This window comes from Carassius carassius, chromosome 48 (genome assembly GCF_963082965.1).
Source record: "Carassius carassius chromosome 48, fCarCar2.1, whole genome shotgun sequence".
Taxonomy (NCBI): domain Eukaryota; kingdom Metazoa; phylum Chordata; class Actinopteri; order Cypriniformes; family Cyprinidae; genus Carassius; species Carassius carassius.
Window position 1 is genome coordinate 19819703 of NC_081802.1, and position 21569 is coordinate 19841271.

At 34.0% G+C, this 21569-nt stretch overlaps 1 protein-coding gene and 2 non-coding genes across 4 annotated transcripts; all 3 read right to left on the minus strand.

Annotated features, from left to right (window-relative positions):
* Nucleotides 1-22: 22 nt before the first annotated feature.
* Nucleotides 23-7556, minus strand: LOC132131947 (nucleolin-like). Of its 2 annotated transcripts, none has more exons than XM_059544137.1 (16): nt 7399-7556; nt 5550-5838; nt 5352-5462; nt 5141-5266; nt 4902-5039; nt 4662-4778; nt 4164-4253; nt 3861-3984; nt 3632-3768; nt 3323-3449; nt 3110-3240; nt 2891-3020; nt 1984-2132; nt 1769-1895; nt 1215-1534; nt 23-671 (listed from the first exon to the last, which is right to left on the minus strand). In XM_059544137.1, exons 6-16 carry the CDS (start codon nt 4771-4773, stop codon nt 613-615), a joined length of 1506 nt encoding a protein of 501 aa, XP_059400120.1. In that variant the 5' UTR covers nt 4774-4778; nt 4902-5039; nt 5141-5266; nt 5352-5462; nt 5550-5838; nt 7399-7556; the 3' UTR covers nt 23-612. The 2 variants fall into 2 exon arrangements, with proteins under 2 accessions (XP_059400120.1, XP_059400119.1); XM_059544136.1 differs by having other exon boundaries at nt 4662-4781.
* LOC132132005 (small nucleolar RNA SNORA75) lies at nt 1606-1735 on the minus strand. Its single transcript, XR_009428986.1, has one exon. It is a non-coding gene; the product is annotated as a small nucleolar RNA SNORA75 (small nucleolar RNA).
* Nucleotides 4051-4123, minus strand: LOC132132006 (small nucleolar RNA SNORD82). The gene has a single exon (XR_009428987.1). It is a non-coding gene; the product is annotated as a small nucleolar RNA SNORD82 (small nucleolar RNA).
* Nucleotides 7557-21569: the final 14013 nt, after the last annotated feature.

Sequence of the window (21569 nt, forward strand, 5' to 3'; positions counted from 1 at the left end):
ATAAGAATCACAACAAACCAGAGAGTTTAAAAACCATGTTTAATCAAAATGGTTCTTTACATTATGAAAAATCTGAACTGGAAAAAGAGCAAAACCCTCAGTCACAAGCCAAATTTGGTTCATACATCTGACATTAGCCTTACAACACACTTGTTATCCATCTTAATCCCATTCAAATATTTCATATACATTTACACCTCTAAATACTAAATCGGCGTCAATTCCATGTATATGTTACAATATGCTTTGCACATTAAAAAAGGTACAGCACATTAAACTAGCATCTAAAGCAAACTTAAACAGAATAGTGAAAATTAAATAAAATTTAGAGGGGAAAGGAGGGGTGGGGAGAGAAACCGCATAAAAAAAAACTAAACAAAAATAAAACAAACAACAATCTGTTGCATGTACAACATGTACCTAAACCAGCAGAGCATAATTACAACATTCACATTTAATCTTCACGTGGATGGTTGGGACATTTCAGAATCACACAGTTAAGAGGGAGTGAGGGGTCAGGGGTCACTGTACAGTTACTGATGCTTCCTGGAATGTCCTAGAAACGCTCTGACAAAGTGGATTTAAGCAAATGGAAACAGTTCAGTTACAGACTTAATCATCAAACTTGATCTTCTTCCCTTGTGGTCGGTCCCCGAATCCACCTCGTCCACCTGAAAAATAAGACCACTTGTTCATTTAGAGTTCAATTAAAACCTAAAATCCTAACGTTCAAAAAGGCTGACTACCACATCAGTAATGATTTGCATTTTCTCATTAACTTCGTATAAAGTCTCAACAAATAGAAATCCAAGAAATATATACAAGGAGTAAATACAAAGAGATCTTTAACATTAGATTTAACAAACAAAACTGATTTAGTAAGATAAATGTTAAATGTATATAAAACTAAATTAGATTTAGACAAAGTAGATAACATTCAAGGACACATGATAAAATTTTTGAGGCAACTAAACTTACATGAACTAAATAACTACAATTAGAATTAGATGACAAAAGGAGACAAAGAGTTTACAATTTATAGAAGACAAATAAAATTACAATAAAATTGAGATACTAGATTTAAACTAGACAAACTACTATAGCAAAAAAAAAAAAACCTGCCACCAATTAATAAAATAAAATAAAAAAAAAAAAAAAAAAAAAAAGGTACAGTATAGATTGGTAGTGGGTCTATATCACTAGATGACACCCACCGCCTCTTCCTCCACCAAAGCCGCCACCTCTTCCTCCTCCGAAGCCACCTCCTCTTCCTCCAAAACCACCGCCTCTTCCTCCTCGTCCTCCCCTGAAGCCACCACCTCTTCCTCCTCCGAAGCCGCCGCCCCCTCGTCCTCCGAAACCACCTCGTCCACCGCCACGTCCTCCGAAACCACCTCCAAAACCTCCTCGGCCGCCCTCGCCCTTGGGCTTGGCGTAGTCCAGAGTGACTCGGTTCCCGTCGATCTCTCCATCATCCATGGCTTCTTTGGCCGCCTTGCAGTCTCCTTCGCTATCGAAGTCTACAAAGCCAAACCTGGAGTGGCAAGAAACCGTATTCGGTAAATATCCCAAAGGAAAAGCATCAGCGGTTAACATCAAACAGCATCATGTCTCACATCAGACATGGGTACATCCCAATATAGTGGAACCACCTGTTTAACTGCGATTTCAATCTACTTCTCGTGCGAATCCATACACCGCCACTGGACTGACAGAGAGGAGCTCATGAGAAGCAAAAAAAACATGAAGGTATCAAACACGGCCGTACCCTTTCGATGATCCGGTTTCTCTGTCCATGACGATTCTGGCGTTGACTGCTCCATCAAAAGCTTCTTTCAGAGACTGGTCTGTGGTGTCCTCTGACAGACCTTTGACAAACAGGGTTTTTGTTGGCCCTACAAACAGAGGGAGAGCAGTTGGCATTCGTGAAAAAAAGTAAAATAAAAAGCTGTTAAAGCTGGAGTGAATGAGCAATCTACAAACCAGAGCCTCCTCTTCCTCCTCCACTGCTTCGGTCTCTGTCGTTCTGACTGTACTCTAATCGGATACTTCTGCCCTCGATTTCTGTGTTGTTGCAATTCTCCATCGCCTCCTTGGCATCCTCCACGCTTTCGAACTCCAAAAACGCAAATCTGAAGTGGGAAAAAAAAAAAAAAAAAAAAAAAAAAAGACATTAGACCAAAGCAAAGTAGGCACATCAAAAACAAGACACTTGAATGTGGCTATATTCAGGGATGACAGCATAATTTTAACCAATTTAAACATTATGGCCAATTTACGCAAACAAAACGTGTGAAATTAATGAGCAAATGGCTGTTAACGCCAACTAACATTGGCATGTTACCAATGCAACTTTAAGATAGTTTTTTTTTTCTCCATTAAAATGCGAGAAACTGACCAATCAATAAGTTTCAAAGCTTTTCGGTCACCACAAACAGCAGAACATTATTCCAGGTTTCAAAAGAGTAAAATTTAGGAAAGTCCCTTTTTCTTTTTCCAAACACCACCTAGTGGCAGAGTATGATCTAATATGGTCAAACTTTTACTTTTTAAGATACTGGTCTGAATGGAGCGTGTGATAAAGAAACAAACAGCATTGGACTCAAGCAGTTGTAAAGTTCAAAAGATTTCACAACTTCATGTAATCTGACTCATGATTGAACCGGTTTAGAATTGAGTCAAACATTCTTCCTGGTGTTCATTTAGTGAACAAAGAAAGAAAGAAAAACTGACCTTCAGTTTTCTACAGCAAACATTTTAATCTAGACTCAAAGGCCATTTAGGCCAAATACTTAACAGGCCTTATTTAGTCAAATCATCCTACAGGCCTAATCACCTGACTCAAACCGTCTACACATCTGTGCCTGCATTAATGAAGTGCCTGACGTACCCCTTCGGTCTGCCGTTGTTCTGTGGTACTCTGATGGACACGGCCTTCTCAAACACACTCTGGAGGGACTCTTCACTCGCACTGAACGACAGGTTGTTCACAACCAGGATTTTGTTTGCATTACCAACGGCTAAATTAATAGAAAAGACATTGTGTTAACATTCACAAATTCAGCTAGAACAGAACCAGTCCAGACTCAAACCAGACTAAAGTGCTCACTTCTGCTGCCCTGCCGACTCTTCTCTCCAGTGAAGTCTAGGATGATGGAGCGGCCCTGGACATCTGAACCTTGCGCCTCCTCCATAGTCTTCTCAGCGATCGCCTCCGTCTTGAACTCCAGGTATGCAATTCTGCACCCAAAGAGAGCGTCAGTCAAGCATTCGGTTAAAAGAGGCATTTTTAATAATGCAAACAGCCAGGGCTCAGTCTTACCCTCTGCTAGAACCGTTGCTGCCCATCGGGATCCTGATATCAGTGGCCTGTTCAAAGACTTCCTGCAGTTCCTCCTGCGTTATGGAGTATGGCAGGTTCTTCACAAACAAAGTGCGTGCATCTCTCTCTAATGGAGGAACAGTGATGAAACGTTAGCATCTGAAAGCTCGGTGTTTGACTAGCACTTAATCGACGGCTCCAGATCAGCACTTGACTATCGTAGACCCACACGGGAGTTCAGGAAAGTGAAAAGCTGTCATCATTTCTGGTTGGATATACGTTTAAAAGCGGCTAGCTGAGGGACGTTACCTTTCTTGTTTTCCTGGGAGTCTTCTTTGCTTCTGGCTTTGTCCAGTTTCACCGGCAGGCCCATTAACTTCTTGCCATTGAGCCCCAAAGCCTTCTGCAGCTCTTCCTCTGATGCAAAGTCCACATACCCAAATTTCCTTCAAAAGACAATTGAATTTGGAATCAGAGTCACAACTCTTTTACAATGACAAAACTGACTGAGGATTTGCAACAGCAACTTTCTCCTTACTTGCTCCCGCCAAGTCGGACGTCCTGAATTTCAAGGCCTTCCTTTGAGAAGAACTTTGTGATTGCAGACTTAATTTCATCAAAGTCTTTATTGGAGTTCAAGTTGCCCAAGAAGAGACTGAAACCTGAAAATGTACAGCAACGTCAGTTTGCCAAACCAAGACAAAGAAACAACTCTTTTCCCTCTTAAACCAGCATCAGAACTGATATGAAAGCTCACATCACACGTTTCAGTATTAAGTCCCTTAAATCATCACATGTGGTTAATGCTTAAGAACCCAAGCGTTCAGAACACAAGTCTCACCTTCGCCATCAGTTTTAGCTTTCTTCGCTGGTGGTGTTCCCTTCTCTTTTTTGGCCTCGGCCTTCCTTTTTCCTGGAGTGACCGGGGTCTCTGAAGAACAAACCCAGAACAACTGAATTAGAGAACAGGAAGTGACCAGTGCCGTCAAGTTTCAAAAACTAAACGCTGTGAAACCATCACAAGTCAGGAGCACGACACGCAGACAAACACAGAAGAACTGACACATTGGGACTTAATTAGGCATTTAACTAAAAAGGAGAACTATATAATTGTCTAGATGTAAACCTATAACAGTTTAAAACCAAATGTACACCTATTGATCTGTAACTGGAATTATCGTTTCTGTTCTTAACTGCATAAAACATTCTCTGAACTCTAATAACGCCTTCACAATCTGTATGCTAACAGCCATGCCTTAATATTTTAACAAACCCACACCTGATCAGCATAAAAATCATAAACCAAACTCAAAATAGACTTATAACTTGACTGTCATACCTTCTTCCTCTTCATCCTCATCGTCATCATCGTCCTCATCATCTTCCTCTTCTTCAGACTCCTCCTTCGCCTTCACCAATCCTGCCTTTTTGGCCGCAGGAGTCGTGTCCATTTCCTCTTCTGAATCACAATCAGATTTTAGACAAACATACAGGACAAGGTTTCAAAACTATCAAATACAAACATCAGTTCAGAGAATCAAACGCATTCAGTATTTAAATCCCTTCCATCCAGTCACACACACACCATCATCATCCTCCTCATCATCATCATCCTCGTCAGATTCCTCCTCAGCTGCGGGGGCTTTAGCAGCAGGGGCTTTGGCTGCGGGTTTAGCTGCCTTTTTAGGAGGCGGGGCTTCTTCCTCTTCAGATTCATCTACATTCAAACAGAGACTGTGATTAACACAGAAAGCAGACACACTCATAGTGAGAATGAGTTCACTTCAGAACGAGTCTTGGACTCAATATATATCGCACCTTCATCCTCATCGGACTCCTCGGCAGGAGCAGCTTTCTTGGCAGGAGTGGCCTTCTTTGCCGGTGTGGCTTTAGCAGGCGTGGCCTTCTTAGGAGGCGGAGGTGGCTCTTCCTCAGATTCGTCATCTATGAAGACAGGAAATGGAGTTGAGAGAATGTCAAAAGGTCTCAAACTTAGACACACACTATCAATCCTGAAACATTATCCTACCGTCCTCGTCGTCATCATCATCATCATCGGAGGACTCCTCAGCAGGCGCTGCCTTCTTGGCAGGAGTCGCCTTGGCAGGTGCGGCCTTCTTTGGAGGAGGAGCTTCCTCTTCTATGGAGAAAAATTGGGAAATTATTCAACTTTGACCATCAGACTAAAAAACACGGCACTAAGACCATCAAGAAATCACGAGCTTACCAGATTCTTCTTCATCGTCACTCTCGCTCTCCTGTTTGGCAGCAGCTTTCCCGTTCTTCACTGCCTTCGCCGGAGCGGCTTTCTTCTTTGCTACAGCCTTAACTGGCGGCACCTGCCGAATTGAAATTTAAACCTTAGTATTAATCACTGTGCAGATGAAGATACTGTGATTTCTAGATCGACTCCTCACCTCTTCCTCATCTTCACTGTCCTCCTCGCTGGAGTCCTCTTCCACTTCCTTGGGAGGTGGAGGTGCCTTTTTCTTAGGAGGCGCCTGCTTTTTAGCTGCCTGCAAAGATTGATTTGTGGGGACAGAAAATTTAGTGAGTTTTTTTTTAAGTTATGCTGATGTTTATCATGTTTTGAGAAACACATGTAATGCGTTTCACTTGAAATGTGCTGCGACTTATTCCAAAACAGCTTTTAGTTTCGCTTTAGTTTTGACTAGACTTTATATATCTTCCCATTCCTGTTCGAAACACCATTAAAGACTTACAGTGAATAGAACTAAAAATACTAGTTTTTCTTTTTATGTGTGCAGGTGGATGGTTTAATTTAGTTGTTTAAATTACATTTACGAGTGTGATAGCCTGTGGGGAATAAAGGCCACGTGTTTTTCTTCTCGAAATAACAAATTTGTCTAAGGTGCTACTTATTTTCCAGAAAACAAAGTTAAGTAAATTTACAGGAGATTGTTTTAATTTTTAACAACAATTAGGTCTGTTCGGGATAGTAACTGCTTTAATAAAAGCACGTTTTAAACCTTTTTTTATTGTATTAAGACAGTGAACAAACAATTTAAGTAATAAACATGCATTTATCTCCAGGGCAAGTTTGAGTCACAGAAAATGTTTGGAGGTGTGGCCTAAACAAACTTTTTCCTTCCGTTTCAACTTAAAATGCGTCAAAAGAGCAAGAAAAACTTCTCAATTTTATTTTTAGATAATTTATACGCCGCGATGGGTATTCGCGTAAAACTTTTGCGCGCTGAAATTTGTTAATTGCACATTTTTGCAAGTTATAACATCTTGTGTGACTAGTATTAAATAACTTGTCACAAACAAAAACTAGTATTACTAGTAGTAATAATATTACGTATCGAGTATAGAAATGAGTAATGTTAAGTTTATTTAAATGAATTCGAAAAGCACCGCATTGCGCGTTAAAGTCCCCGCGTGGACAAACCCACGTGGGGTTTTCGTTACACGTGGAAAACCCACATGCACGCGATCCAACCGACTAGTTTACAAGTCTATGTATGCACATGTGGCAGGCTCGCATAAAATTCACGCAAATCACAGTGTGCATTAACCGCGAGACGCGGTCTAAAGCAGCGTGGTAAATGTCCGCTCATCCGCTTCAAAGAGCCAAAATGGAGGCGTTTAGCATCGAGCTACATGGCTACACGGCTCACGTGGCGAAGGCGCGATTTAGCGCGAAACCACAACACTATAAAAACTCGGAAAACCTCGCTTTCAATCGACTGCTGATTTTATAACAATACAAAACGTGTCACATACACATGAAAAAACACTTCATCATGCGTGTCAGCTGAGGCCTAAGAAGGAGAAGCGTGGCCCGTCCGTGTGAACCGAATAACTAACAAAAACTGCTATTAGATAAGAATTAGTTTATTCTAGAAGCAACTATTTAGCATTATAAATCAACTCCATTCTTTGTGTTTACCTTTGCAAAGCTAAAAAACACACATGATCGATGTTCATGTTTCGCACATGTGGGCCTTCTTCACCTTAGAGGCGATACAACGGAAAACAGAACATCTCGCGTTTCGACCGTTTACATTTAAATCTAAATATGAATTGTTAGAATGTATTTGCAGATATCTTACCTTGGCAAGCTTCACCATGACTGAAGGTTGTTTTTGGGTTTTTTTCTTAACTGTAAGGCTGATAACGGGAGAGTGGCGCAGGTAAAAACCGTTCAGTCACACGTGGTTCTCTGTACAGGACGGAAAAGAGCGCTCGCATACGCTTTTAGTACGTCCAGCGAAGCCCCGCCCACTGAGAACGCCCTCCAATGATATTCCGCGACGGGAGGTCCGAGTCGTTTCCGCGAATCTTTTGAGCAGTTCGTTTCGATTCAGTGATTCTTTAATGTCTCGACGTAATTACACCATCGCGTGGTCCATAACATTCTGGCGCGGATGGCAAATAAATAAGTTTGACGATTTCGTTGTAATTTATCCAATAAAGCTAGGAAAAACGGCCCTGTCTGCTTTTAATTTTAAAGTCTAAGTAAAGAATACAATCTATGAAACAATAAGTAAAAAAAAAACACTGATGTTGTGAAAATAAGATAAAATGATTACTAACCCGATATTGTTATCATGTAACATGATATTGTTTTTTTTTTTTATTATTATTTTTTTTTTTTACTTTCTGTCGTGTTGCCGAACCTGTTCATTTTAGTGAATCAAAATTATACATGCAGTAATACAGATGCAGTGCTCGGTTCTCAAACAATCGACTCCTCTGAGCCGGATCTTTGTAGTGTATTATAACGTTTATGAATTATTTTGAGTGATTACTGAATAAATCAGACTTATTCGTCAAATGAAAATGAACCAAGTTGTGTCATGTTGTATCAGTTTTCAACCACACTTTGTTTTATTCAGCATGTATATCATAAACAATATTCAGTTTCAGTTTGCATATATATATACTGTATATGATATGATATATAAGAATATAAATTGTTTAAAAATCATGATATTAATGTTTGAATATTAATTAGCAATGCCCAACTGAATTGTTTTTAATGAATTTGATGACTCAATTTGCTGCTTTGTTGTTGTTGTTGTTAGTTCAACTAGCCACTACTAAGCCTCTTACCCTTTTATTATTTCTCATGTTCATAATAATTTTTAATGCACAGTAGCTGACTATGTTTACAATGCAAGTTATACCCTGTATAAATGTATGACAAATACAAATCCTGCATCTTGATTAAATCTTAAAGGAGTCATGACCCACAATTTTCACTTTTCCACGAGAATCAATGTATGTTATGATTGCCTAACGATTATACACTGGCCGGGAAGTCGATATTTAAAAGTGAAGCGTTTGTTCTCAGGGTTTGTAAAATAGCCCACGTGCACGCGCACACAAATACGAGATTTTGATTTCTTCCTCGTCTTGACGTCAAGACGCGGCAGGATATACCATATATGGACACCGCAGCAGGAAGCTCGCCCTTCCCCTCTCCCCCTCATATTCAGTCGAGAAAGAGTTGCTCTGTGGTTGACAGCCAGAATCAACATGTAAATGTGTTTTCTCTACCAAGAACGGACCTAGCTATCAGAGACCAGTGGATTAAATTCATTTTTAATGACACGGTTCCTTCAACCCTTCCACTGGTTTATTGTTACGTGTTTGTGCTAAACATTGTACGCCGAAATCCTTCACAAATTTGGGGCAATATCAGGCGAAGTTGGCATCGAATCTCTGGAAAAGCGCCATTCCAACAAAATTGCCGGCAATTGAAAAGGTAAGACTGTGTTTTTATTGCTCTACTGTGTGTAACAAACAGCATCTAACTGCTAATGCGGCTATTGTATGCTATTGCGTCTGTCACTAGACAAATAAACGAAAGACTTGAGGTGAAGTAATTGTTTATGTTCCCTGTAAACGGACTGCAAAAACGGACTTTTGACTGCATTATAATGATTTCTTAATTCAGAATATGATCAAGATTGCGTAGGTTGATGTGTTCGGGGAATTTGCAAGTTAATAGTAACATTTAAAGCCCCTTAAATGAACGAAATGACTCGGAAAAAAGATCGAACAAGAGAGTCAGACACACTATCGTTCAATGAACGCGTCCAGGCACAACTCTGGCGGAAGTATTAGCTTCGAGGTATGGGGAATGGCTGCTAACGTACTTTGCACAAAACAAATGACTGAGATCATCATGAATTTGGTTATTGTTTATTTATTGCCTAACGCTTACATGAGGCCCCGTCTAGCTTGTGTGTGTGTGTGCTCACGTCTTATATTTGTGTGTGTGCTGTGCTCACGTCTCATATGAGTAACTTTATGTGCGTAGATAGTTCATATACATGTATGTGTGACTAGTACTTAGTATATATGCAAGCGTGTTTCATATGTGTGCGTGAATGAAGTTTGATTTAAGCCCTAAACGGCGCCTCATACTTATACACTGGCCGGGAAGCCGGTCGCGTTCATTCACAACTTGCGCCATGATGTCAGTTTGTAATGATATGCTAAAGCGTTACCTGCGTTGTCAACCCCCCCCTTCCTGCAACCAATCAACGCGCCCCTCATTTGCATTATTATAATGACCGTCCACGACAGCCAAAATATCGCATCAGATCTCGCGAGACAATAATGCCTTCAGAAATAAGAGTCTGAGGAGCTCTGTGCTTATTTTTTTTCCACTTTTCTTTTTTAGAAGGGCCTGAAAGACTATAATACAGCAGTAGGTATCCAAGGTAATACGAAGTTATGACTCCTTTAAGAGTTGTTTCTATTCAATGAATGCATCAAGCTTGTTAGCAAACGGTTCATAGGTTCGCTCTTCAATCTGAATCACTCGGACAGTTCATTCACTCACTGAGGCATCTGAAGCACTCAATACTTACCCAAAGCATAAATATAAAGAAGCTGAAATATTTATTATTTAGTTGTATGTAATTATCGAAAACTAACATGAAAAGTATCGAAATGTTTGATGAAGCGATGAAGAGTTTACATCTGTGTGCTACTCGATTCAACATAAAGACATGTTCAAACAAAATATTAAAACACTGTAGGCATATACACTAAAGAACTTAAGCTTATAATAATTTAATATGGTAAAAAAAATCCCATATTTCTAAACTTGTATCATGGTACCATAATGCTGCATCTTAAATTACATTCATGAATATTAATTTAATATAATGAATTTAATTAAACATTTTTTTTTATCATATATCCAATTGAATTGTTACTCTAAGTTGTTGGTTAATTCAGATGTTGATTGAGTTAATTCAGTGGATGATTTGTCATTATGTTTCAAACTGGTAAGCATTCATTGAAAGCTCTGGTTCATAAGAGTCGTTTGAATATGAATCAGACCACACTCGTACTGTACATTTCTTTCTCAAAAGAAAGTCTCCTCACTTTAAATTCAGACTAGCACACATCTCCGGTAATCGACCATTTTCATCTCCTTTCTTTTACAGTAATACTGTGGCATAAATTTAATTGTGGAGTTTGAAGGCTGAGACATTTACTCATTTAATTAGTAATTTTAATTATTTTTTTTATAATAAAATACAACTTTATTTTATATCTCTCAATTCTAAGTTTACATCTCTCAATTATGAGTTTATATCTCAATTTTAAGTTTATCTCTCAATTCTGAGTTTATATCTCTCGATCCAGAGTTTATATCTCTCAATTCTGAGTTTATATCTCAATTCTGAGATTATAACTCAATTCTGAATTGATATCCCACAATTCTGAGTTAATATCTCGCAATTCTGAGTTTATAACTTGCAATTTTGAGCTTATACTGCATCTCATAATTTTTAATACATCATTATTCTGAGTTTATATCCCTCAATTCTGAGTTAATGTATCTAAATTCTGAGTTTATATCTCTATTCTGATTTTATATATCTCAATTCTGAGTTTAAATCTCTAAATTCTGATTTTATATCTCAATTCAGATTTTATATATCTCAATTCTGAGTTTATATCTCAATTCTGAGTTTGTATCTCTCAGTTCTGAGATTATATATCAATTCTAAATTTAAATCTCTAAAATCTGAGTTTATATCTCAATTCTGAGTTTATATCTCAATTCTGAGTTTGTATCTCGCAATTATGAGTTTATATCTCAATTCTGAGTTTATATATCTCAATTCTGAGTTTATATCTCTCAATTCTGAGTTTATCTCTCAATTCTGAGTTTATATCTCTCAATTCTGAGTTTAAATCTAAATTCTGAGTTTAGATCTCAATTCTGAATTTAAATATCTTAATTCTGAGTTTATATCTCTCAATTCTGAGTTTATGGCCCGGTTTCACAGACATGGCTTAAACCTAGTCCCAGACTAAACTGCCCACTTGAGCTGTCTTAACTCAAAGCGACTTGCACAGATATATATTAAAATAGTCAAAGATTTAGCCTGTTCTGGATTAAACAAAGCCGATTGCAAGAGGAAGGATTATAGCTAGTCTATGACTAAATTGAATCTTAAATTAATCCTTCAAAGAGGCAGGTTTAACTCCTGTTTAGTACTGTTTGTGAGGGAGCATGGAATATTTGGAATATCTAAATGAAAACCAACATGCACAACAGAGGCCAGCCAGAGTACTTGTGGATAGGAGTGATCCATTACATTACTTTGATGACACAGCTTTTCAAGACCGCTTTCGTATGTCCAAGGAAAATGCAGTGGAGATAATATCTTTGCTTGAGCCTAGACTTTCCTGTCTGTCTCTGAGAGGAAGGCCTTTACCCATTTCTCTCCAAGTTCTGCTCACACTGAAGTTTTTTGCGTCCGGGACCTTTCACCGTGAAACTGGTGATTTGTGTGGTGCCAGTGAAGCAACTGTGTGTAGAATAGTTCACAAAGTCAGCAGAGCCATTTGTGAACTGAGGAGTCTTTACATAAAGTTTCCTGATGCTGCTGACCAAGCCAAATATAAAGTGCAATTCTATGAATATGGGCACTTCCCAGGTGTCATTGGCTGTATAGATGGATGTCATGTTTCTGTCAAGTGTCCATCAACCCCTGATGCTGAGGAGTACAGGAACCGTAAGAACTGGTTTTCTATCAACGTTCAGGGTGTATGCACACCTAATTTAGAGTTTTCAAACATTGTTGCGCGCTGGAAAGGTTCAACTCACGATTCAAGGATTTTTGTCAACTCTTCATTATGTGCTCAGTTTCAGAGTGGACAGTATAGTGGACTTCTACTTGGTGACAGTGGATATGGTCAGAGTAACTTTTTATTCACTCCATTCATAAATCCCACAACAGCTGAGCAGCAAAGATACAACAGAGCTCATATCCGAACAAGAGGCATGGTTGAACGCATGTTTGGAATATGGAAAAAATGATTCCAGTGTTTACGTAATACACTTCGCTTCAGGCCAAGGAGATGCTGCAAGGTCATCATTGCTACAGCGGTGCTGCACAACTACCTGAAGCAGCGCTGCTGTCCTGATCCTCCAATGGAAGATGACGATGAAGCAGATGTGCCCATGACTGAGGCAGCCAGTGACCAACGAGGACTTGCACACAGAGTTGCTTTCACATTGCAACACTTCAGCTAGATGAGATCTATTTCAATGTGGAATGTATTCATTATGCCTTATTTTGCCTTGATAATTTTTGTTCTGTACAAAATTAAAATAGTGTGCCACAAAATTAAAAAAAATTACTAAACCAATACTGGTTGAAAATGTAGTTTGTGGTTGTTTAAATACACTCAGTCATGAATATCTAAATGACAAAAGGTTTATTTTTGTTTTTATTGTTTATACATCATATTGTTCACCATGGCTGGTAATCACAATTGCCTCCTTACTGTATCGTTTTTGGATCATACCTCTTTCTTCCAACTTCATATCCAATTCAACCTGTAGAATTCTCATTTTTATTTCATGTTCTTCCTTCAGATATTTCATTTTTTCCTCATGAAATTCTCTGGCTAACTTTTCATGGATGGTCATCTTGCTTGTTCTCTGCTGAAAGGTGGTGGCAGCATCTTTTCTCAGGGATGCAGGAGCAGATGTGGAAGGCACACACTCACTGTGCTCTGGCTTTTCCAACCCGTTCAGATTCCTTTCTTCTGTGGGGAAAAACAGAGGCACAAATTAATTCACATGATCCTTACAATGAAAGAAGAATAAAAATTGACAGAGTGGAATATATGTACCAAAGGAAGAAATCAATTTCTTTCTAACATACCATTTGTGCTCAGATCTTCATCTGAACTGTTCAACTGATCATCATCTGGTATACCATCCAGAGGTTGCTGGTGCTGTATTATTCCAGACAGCAAGTCACTCAATTCATCAGTTTTGTCTTTATTTGGTGGTCCACCACCAGTAGTTAATCGCTGTCACCATCAGCCCAACGGCATGTGCTTATACTCAACTTAATCAGGCCTATCCCAGGTGTTTTCATTTAAGCTTACTTAATTTACTCCAGGACTCTGTAGTCTCAGATTAACTAAGCTTATTTTAAGCCACGTTCATGAAAGGTACTTAAATGCCCCAGTTTAACTAGTACACATTAAGGCCTACTCCTGGCTTATGTTAGCCATGTCTGTGAAAACGGGCCTATATCTCTCAATTCTGAATTTATATATCTCAACTCTGAATTTATATATCTCAATTCTGAGTTTATATATCTCAATTCTGACTTTAAATCTCAAATCTGAATTTATATATCTCAATTCTGAGTTTAAATCTCAAATCTGAATTTATATATCTTAATTCTGAATTTATATCTCTCAATTCTGAGTTTATATCTTGCAATTCTGAGTTTACATCTCAATTCTGGGTTTAAAATCTTAGTTCTGAGTTTATATCTACCAATTCTGAGTTTATATATCTCAATTATAAGTTTATATCTCTCAATTCTGAGTTCCTAACTAAATTCTGAGTTTATATCCCAAAATTCTGAGTTTATATCTCAAATCTGAATTTAATATATTTAATATATTAATTATATATATATATATATATATATATATATATATATATATATATTTTTTTTTTTTTTTAATATATAATTATTCTGAGTTTATATTTCTCAATTCTGAGTTCATATATATCTAAATTCTGAGTTTAAATCTTTAAATTCTGATTTTATATCTCTATTCTGATTTTATATATCTAAATTCTGAGTTTAAATCTCTAAATTCTGATTTTATTTATCAATTCTGAGTTTATGCATCTCAATTCTTAGTTTAAATTCTGAGTTTATATCTCTATTCTGATTTTATATATCTCAATTCTGAGTTTATATCTGTCAATTCTGAGTTAATATCTCAAATCTGAATTTATATATCTCAATTCTGAGTTTATATTTCTCAGTTCTGAGATTATATATCAAATCTTAGTTTATATATCTCAATTTTAAGTTTATATCTCAATTCTGAGTTTATATCTCATTTCTGAATTTATATACCGCAATTCTGAGTTTATATCTATCAGTTCTGAGTTTATATCTTGCAATTCTGAGTTTATATCTATCAGTTCTGAGTTTATATATTGCAATTCTGAGTTTGTATCTGGCAATTCTGAGTTTATATCTCAATTCTGAGTTTATATCTCACAATTCTGAGTTTATATCTCAATTCTGAGTTTATAACTTGCAATTTTGAATTTACACTGCATCTCATAATTTTTAATATATCATTATTCTGAGTTTAAATCTCTAAATTCTGATGTTATATCTCAATTCTGAGTTTATATATTGCAATTCTGAATTAATGTTTTGCAATTCTGAGTTTATAACTTGCAATTTGGAGCTTATACTGCATCTCATAATTCTTAATATATCATTATTCTGAGTTTACATCCCGCAATTCTGAGTTTAAATATCCAAATTCTGAGTTTATATCTCAATTCTGTGTTTATATATCTCAATTCTGAGTTTAAATCTCTATTCTAAGTTTATATCGCAATTCTGTGTTTATATCTGGCAATTCTGTGTTTATATATCTCAATTCTGAGTTTAAATCTCTATTCTAAGTTTATATCACAATTCTGAGTTTATATCTGGCAATTCTGTGTTTATATACCTCAATTCTGAGTTTAAATCTCTATTCTAAGTTTATATCTCAATTCTGAGTTTATATCTGGCAATTCTGAGTTTAAATCTCTATTCTAAGTTTATATCTCAGTTCTGAGTTTATATCTGGCAATTCTGAGTTTATATCTCAATTCTGAGTTTATATCTCAATTCTGAGTTTATATCTCAATTCTGAGTTTATATCTGGCAATTCTGAGTTTATATCTGGCAATTCTGAGTTTATATCTCAATTCTGAGTTTATATCTCAATTCTGAGTTTATATCTATCAATTCTTAGTTTATATCTCAATTCTGAACTAATTTTCACAATTTTGAGTTTATATCTCTCAATTCTGAGTTTATATATCAAATCTGAGTTTATATCTCTCAATTCTGAGTTTATATCTCAATTCTGAGATTATAACTCAATTCTGAATTGATATCCCACAATTCTGAGTTAATATCTCGCAATTCTGAGTTTATAACTTGCAATTTTGAGCTTATACTGGATCTCATATTTTTTAATATATCATTATTCTGAGTTTATATCCCTCAATTCTGAGTTAATGTATCTAAATTCTGAGTTTAAATCTCTAAATTCTGATTTCATATCTCTATTCTGATTTTATATATCTCAATTCTGAGTTTAAATCTCTAAATTCTGATTTTATGTATCAATTCTGAGTTTATATATCTAAATTCTGAGTTAAAATTCTGATATTATATCTCTATTCTGATTTTATATATCTCAATTCTGAGTTTAAATCTCTAAATTCTGATTTTATATATCAATTCTAAGTTTAAATCTCTAAAATCTGAGTTTATATCTCAGTTCTGAGTTTGTATCCTGCAAATATGAGTTTATATCTCAATTCTGAGTTTATATATCTCAATTCTGAGTTTATCTCTCAATTCTGAATTTATATCTCTCAATTCTGAGTTTATATATCTCAACTCTGAGTTTAAATCTCAAATCTGAATTTATATATCTCAATTCTGAGTTTAACTCTCAAATCTGAATTTATATATCTTAATTCTGAGTTTATATCTCTCAATTCTGAGTTTATATCTTGCAATTCTGAGTTTACATCTCAATTCTGAGTTTATATCTACCAATTCTGAGTTTATATATCTCATTTCTGAGATTATATATCTCATTTCTGAGTTTACATCTCTCAATTCTGAGTTTATATCTCGCAATTCTGAGTTTATATCTCAATTCTGAGTTTATATATCTCAATTCTGAGTTTATCTCTCAATTCTGAGTTTATATCTCTCAATTCTGAGCTCATATCTAAATTCTGAGTTTAGATCTCAATTCTGAATTTAAATATCTTAATTATGAGTTTATATCTCTCAATTCTGAGTTTATATATCTCAACCCTGAGTTTAGATCTCAATTCTGAGTTTACATATCTCAATTCTGAGTTTATATATCTCAATTCTGACTTTAAATCTCAAATCTGAATTTATATATCTCAGTTCTGAGTTTAAATCTCAAATCTGAATTTATATATCTAAATTCTGAATTTATATCTCTCAATTCTGAGTTTATATCTTGCCATTCTGAGTTTACATCTCAATTCTGAGTTTAAAATCTTAGTTCTGAGTTTATATCTACCAATTCTGAGTTTACATCTATCAATTCTGAGTTTATATATCTCAATTCTAAGTTTATATCTCTCAATTCTGAGTTCCTTACTAAATTCTGAGTTTATATCCCACAATTCTGAGTTTATATCTCAATTCTGAATTTAATATATTTAATATATTAATTATATATATATATATATATATATATATATATATTTTTTTTTTTTTATTTTTTTTTTTTTTAAATATATAATTATTCTGAGTTTATATCCCTCAATTCTGAGTTCATATATATCTAAATTCTGAGTTTAAATCTTTAAATATTCTGATTTTATATATCTAAATTCTGATTTTATTTATCAATTCTGAGTTTATGCATCTCAATTCTGAGTTTAAATTCTGAGTTTATATCTCTATTCTGATTTTATATATCTCAATTCTGAGTTTATATCTGTCAATTCTGAGTTAATATCTCAAATCTGAATTTATATATCTCAATTCTGAGATTATATTTCTCAGTTCTGAGATTATATATCAAATCTTAGTTTATATATCTCAATTTTAAGTTTATATCTCAATTCTGAGTTTATATCTCATTTCTGAATTTATATCCCGCAATTCTGAGTTTATATCTATCAGTTCTGAGTTTATATCTTGCAATTCTGAGTTTATATCTATCAGTTCTGAGTTTATATATTGCAATTCTGAGTTTGTATCTGGCAATTCTGAGTTTATATCTCAATTCTGAGTTTATATCTCACAATTCTGAGTTTATATCTGGCAATTCTGAGTTTATATCTCAATTCTGAGTTTATATCTCACAATTCTGAGTTTATATCTGGCAATTCTGTGTTTATATCTCAATTCTGAGTTTATAACTTGCAATTTTTAATTTACACTGCATCTCATAATTTTTAATATATTATTATTCTGAGTTTAAATCTCTAAATTCTGATGTTATATCTCAATTCTGAGTTTATATATTGCAATTCTGAATTAATGTTTTGCAATTCTGAGTTTATAACTTGCAATTTGGAGCTTATACTGCATCTCATAATTCTTAATATATCATTATTCTGAGTTTACATCCCGCAATTCTGAGTTTAAATTTCCAAATTCTGAGTTTATATCTCAATTCTGTGTTTATATATCTCAATTCTGAGTTTAAATCTCTATTCTAAGTTTATATCTCAATTCTGGGTTTATATCTGGCAATTCTGTGTTTATATATCTCAATTCTGAGTTTAAATCTCTATTCTAAGTTTATATCTCAATTCTGAGTTTATATCTGGCAATTCTGAGTTTAAATCTCTATTCTAAGTTTATATCTCAGTTCTGAGTTTATATCTGGCAATTCTGAGTTTATATCTGGCAATTCTGAGTTTATATCTCAATTCTGAGTTTATATCTCAATTCTGAGTTTATATCTGGCAATTCTGAGTTTATATCTCAATTCTGAGTTTATATCTCAATTCTGAGTTTAAATCTCTATTCTAAGTTTAAAACTCAATTCTGAGTTTATATCTGGCAATTCTGAGTTTATCTCTCAATTCTGAGTTTATATATCAAATCTGAGTTTATATCTCTCAATTCTGAGTTTATATCTCAATTCTGAGATTATAACTCAATTCTGAATTGATATCCCACAATTCTGAGTTAATATCTCGCAATTCTGAGTTTATAACTTGCAATTTTGAGCTTATACTGGATCTCATATTTTTTAATATATCATTATTCTGAGTTTATATCCCTCAATTCTGAGTTAATGTATCTAAATTCTGAGTTTAAATCTCTAAATTCTGATTTCATATCTCTATTCTGATTTTATATATCTCAATTCTGAGTTTAAATCTCTAAATTCTGATTTTATGTATCAATTCTGAGTTTATATATTTAAATTCGGAGTTAAAATTCTGATATTATATCTCTATTCTGATTTTATATATCTCAATTCTGAGTTTAAATCTCTAAATTCTGATTTTATATATCAATTCTAAGTTAAAATCTCTAAAATCTGAGTTTATATCTCAGTTCTGAGTTTGTATCCTGCAAATGAGTTTATATCTCAATTCTGAGTTTATATATCTCAATTCTAAGTTTATCTCTCAATTCTGAATTTATATCTCTCAATTCTGAGTTTATATATCTCAACTCTGAGTTTAAATCTCAAATCTGAATTTATATATCTCAATTCTGAGTTTAACTCTCAAATCTGAATTTATATATCTTAATTCTGAGTTTATATCTTGCAATTCTGAGTTTACATCTCAATTCTGAGTTTATATCTACCAATTCTGAGTTTATATCTATCAATTCTGAGTTTATATATCTCATTTCTGAGTTTACATCTCTCAATTCTGAGTTTATATCTCGCAATTCTGAGTTTATATCCTGCAATTATGAGTTTATATCTCAATACTGAGTTTATATATCTCAATTCTGAGTTTAACTCTCAAATCTGAATTTATATATCTTAATTCTGAGTTTATATCTCTCAATTCTGAGTTTATATCTTACAATTCTGAGTTTACATCTCAATTCTGAGTTTATATCTATCAATTCTGAGTTTATATCTATCAATTCTGAGTTTATATATCTCAATTCTGAGTTTATCTCTCAATTCTGAGTTTATATCTCTCAATTCTGAGCTCATATCTAAATTCTGAGTTTAGATCTCAATTCTGAATTTAAATATCTTAATTATGAGTTTATATCTCTCAATTCTGAGTTTATATATCTCAACCCTGAGTTTAGATCTCAATTCTGAGTTTACATATCTCAATTCTGAGTTTATATATCTCAATTCTGACTTTAAATCTCAAATCTGAATTTATATATCTCAGTTCTGAGTTTAAATCTCAAATCTGAATTTATATATCTAAATTCTGAATTTATATCTCTCAATTCTGAGTTTATATCTTGCCATTCTGAGTTTACATCTCAATTCTGAGTTTAAAATCTTAGTTCTGAGTTTATATCTACCAATTCTGAGTTTATATATCTCAATTCTAAGTTTATATCTCTCAATTCTGAGTTCCTTACTAAATTCTGAGTTTATATCCCACAATTCTGAGTTTATATCTCAATTCTGAATTTAATATATTTAATATATTAATTATATATATATATATATATATATATATATATATATATATTTTTTTTTTTTTAAATATATAATTATTCTGAGTTTATATCCCTCAATTCTGAGTTCATATATATCTAAATTCTGAGTTTATATCTACCAATTCTGAGTTTAAATCTCTATTCTAAGTTTATATCTCAGTTCTGAGTTTATATCTGGCAATTCTGAGTTTATATCTCAATTCTGAGTTTATATCTGGCAATTCTGAGTTTATATCTCAATTCTGAGTTTATATCTCAATTCTGAGTTTATATCTGGCAATTCTGAGTTTATATCTCAATTCTGAGTTTATATCTCAATTCTGAGTTTAAATCTCTATTCTAAGTTTATAACTCAATTCTGAGTTTATATCTGGCAATTCTGAGTTTATCTCTCAATTCTGAGTTTATATATCAAATCTGAGTTTATATCTCTCAATTCTGAGTTTATATCTCAATTCTGAGATTATAACTCAATTCTGAATTGATATCCCACAATTCTGAGTTTATAACTTGCAATTTTGAGCTTATACTGGATCTCATATTTTTTAATATATCATTATTCTGAGTTTATATCCCTCAATTCTGAGTTAATGTATCTAAATTCTGAGTTTAAATCTCTAAATTCTGATTTCATATCTCTATTCTGATTTTATATATCTCAATTCTGAGTTTAAATCTCTAAATTCTGATTTTATGTATCAATTCTGAGTTTATATATTTAAATTCGGAGTTAAAATTCTGATATTATATCTCTATTCTGATTTTATATATCTCAATTCTGAGTTTAAATCTCTAAATTCTGATTTTATATATCAATTCTAAGTTAAAATCTCTAAAATCTGAGTTTATATCTCAGTTCTGAGTTTGTATCCTGCAAATATGAGTTTATATCTCAATTCTGAGTTTATATATCTCAATTCTAAGTTTATCTCTCAATTCTGAATTTATATCTCTCAATTCTGAGTTTATATATCTCAATTCTGAGTTTAACTCTCAAATCTGAATTTATATATCTTAATTCTGAGTTTATATCTCTCAATTCTGAGTTTATATCTTGCAATTCTGAGTTTACATCTCAATTCTGAGTTTATATCTACCAATTCTGAGTTTATATCTATCAATTCTGAGTTTATATATCTCATTTCTGAGTTTACATCTCTCAATTCTGAGTTTATATCTCGCAATTCTGAGTTTATATCCTGCAATTATGAGTTTATATCTCAATACTGAGTTTATATATCTCAATTCTGAGTTTAACTCTCAAATCTGAATTTATATATCTTAATTCTGAGTTTATATCTCTCAATTCTGAGTTTATATCTTACAATTCTGAGTTTACATCTCAATTCTGAGTTTATATCTATCAATTCTGAGTTTATATCTATCAATTCTGAGTTTATATATCTCAATTCTGAGTTTATCTCTCAATTCTGAGTTTATATCTCTCAATTCTGAGCTCATATCTAAATTCTGAGTTTAGATCTCAATTCTGAATTTAAATATCTTAATTATGAGTTTATATC

Bases quoted from the DNA above. Each gene is read 5' to 3' on its own strand.
- LOC132131947 (XM_059544137.1), bottom strand. From the start codon at position 4,773: ATGGACACGACTCCTGCGGCCAAAAAGGCAGGATTGGTGAAGGCGAAG. The intron at 3,985-4,163 runs GTGAGACTTGTG...GTACATTTTCAG, and splicing joins AGCTAAAACTGATGGCGAAG to GTTTCAGTCTCTTCTTGGGC. The intron at 3,450-3,631 runs GTAACGTCCCTC...TTCCTCCATTAG, and splicing joins CTCCCAGGAAAACAAGAAAG to AGAGAGATGCACGCACTTTG.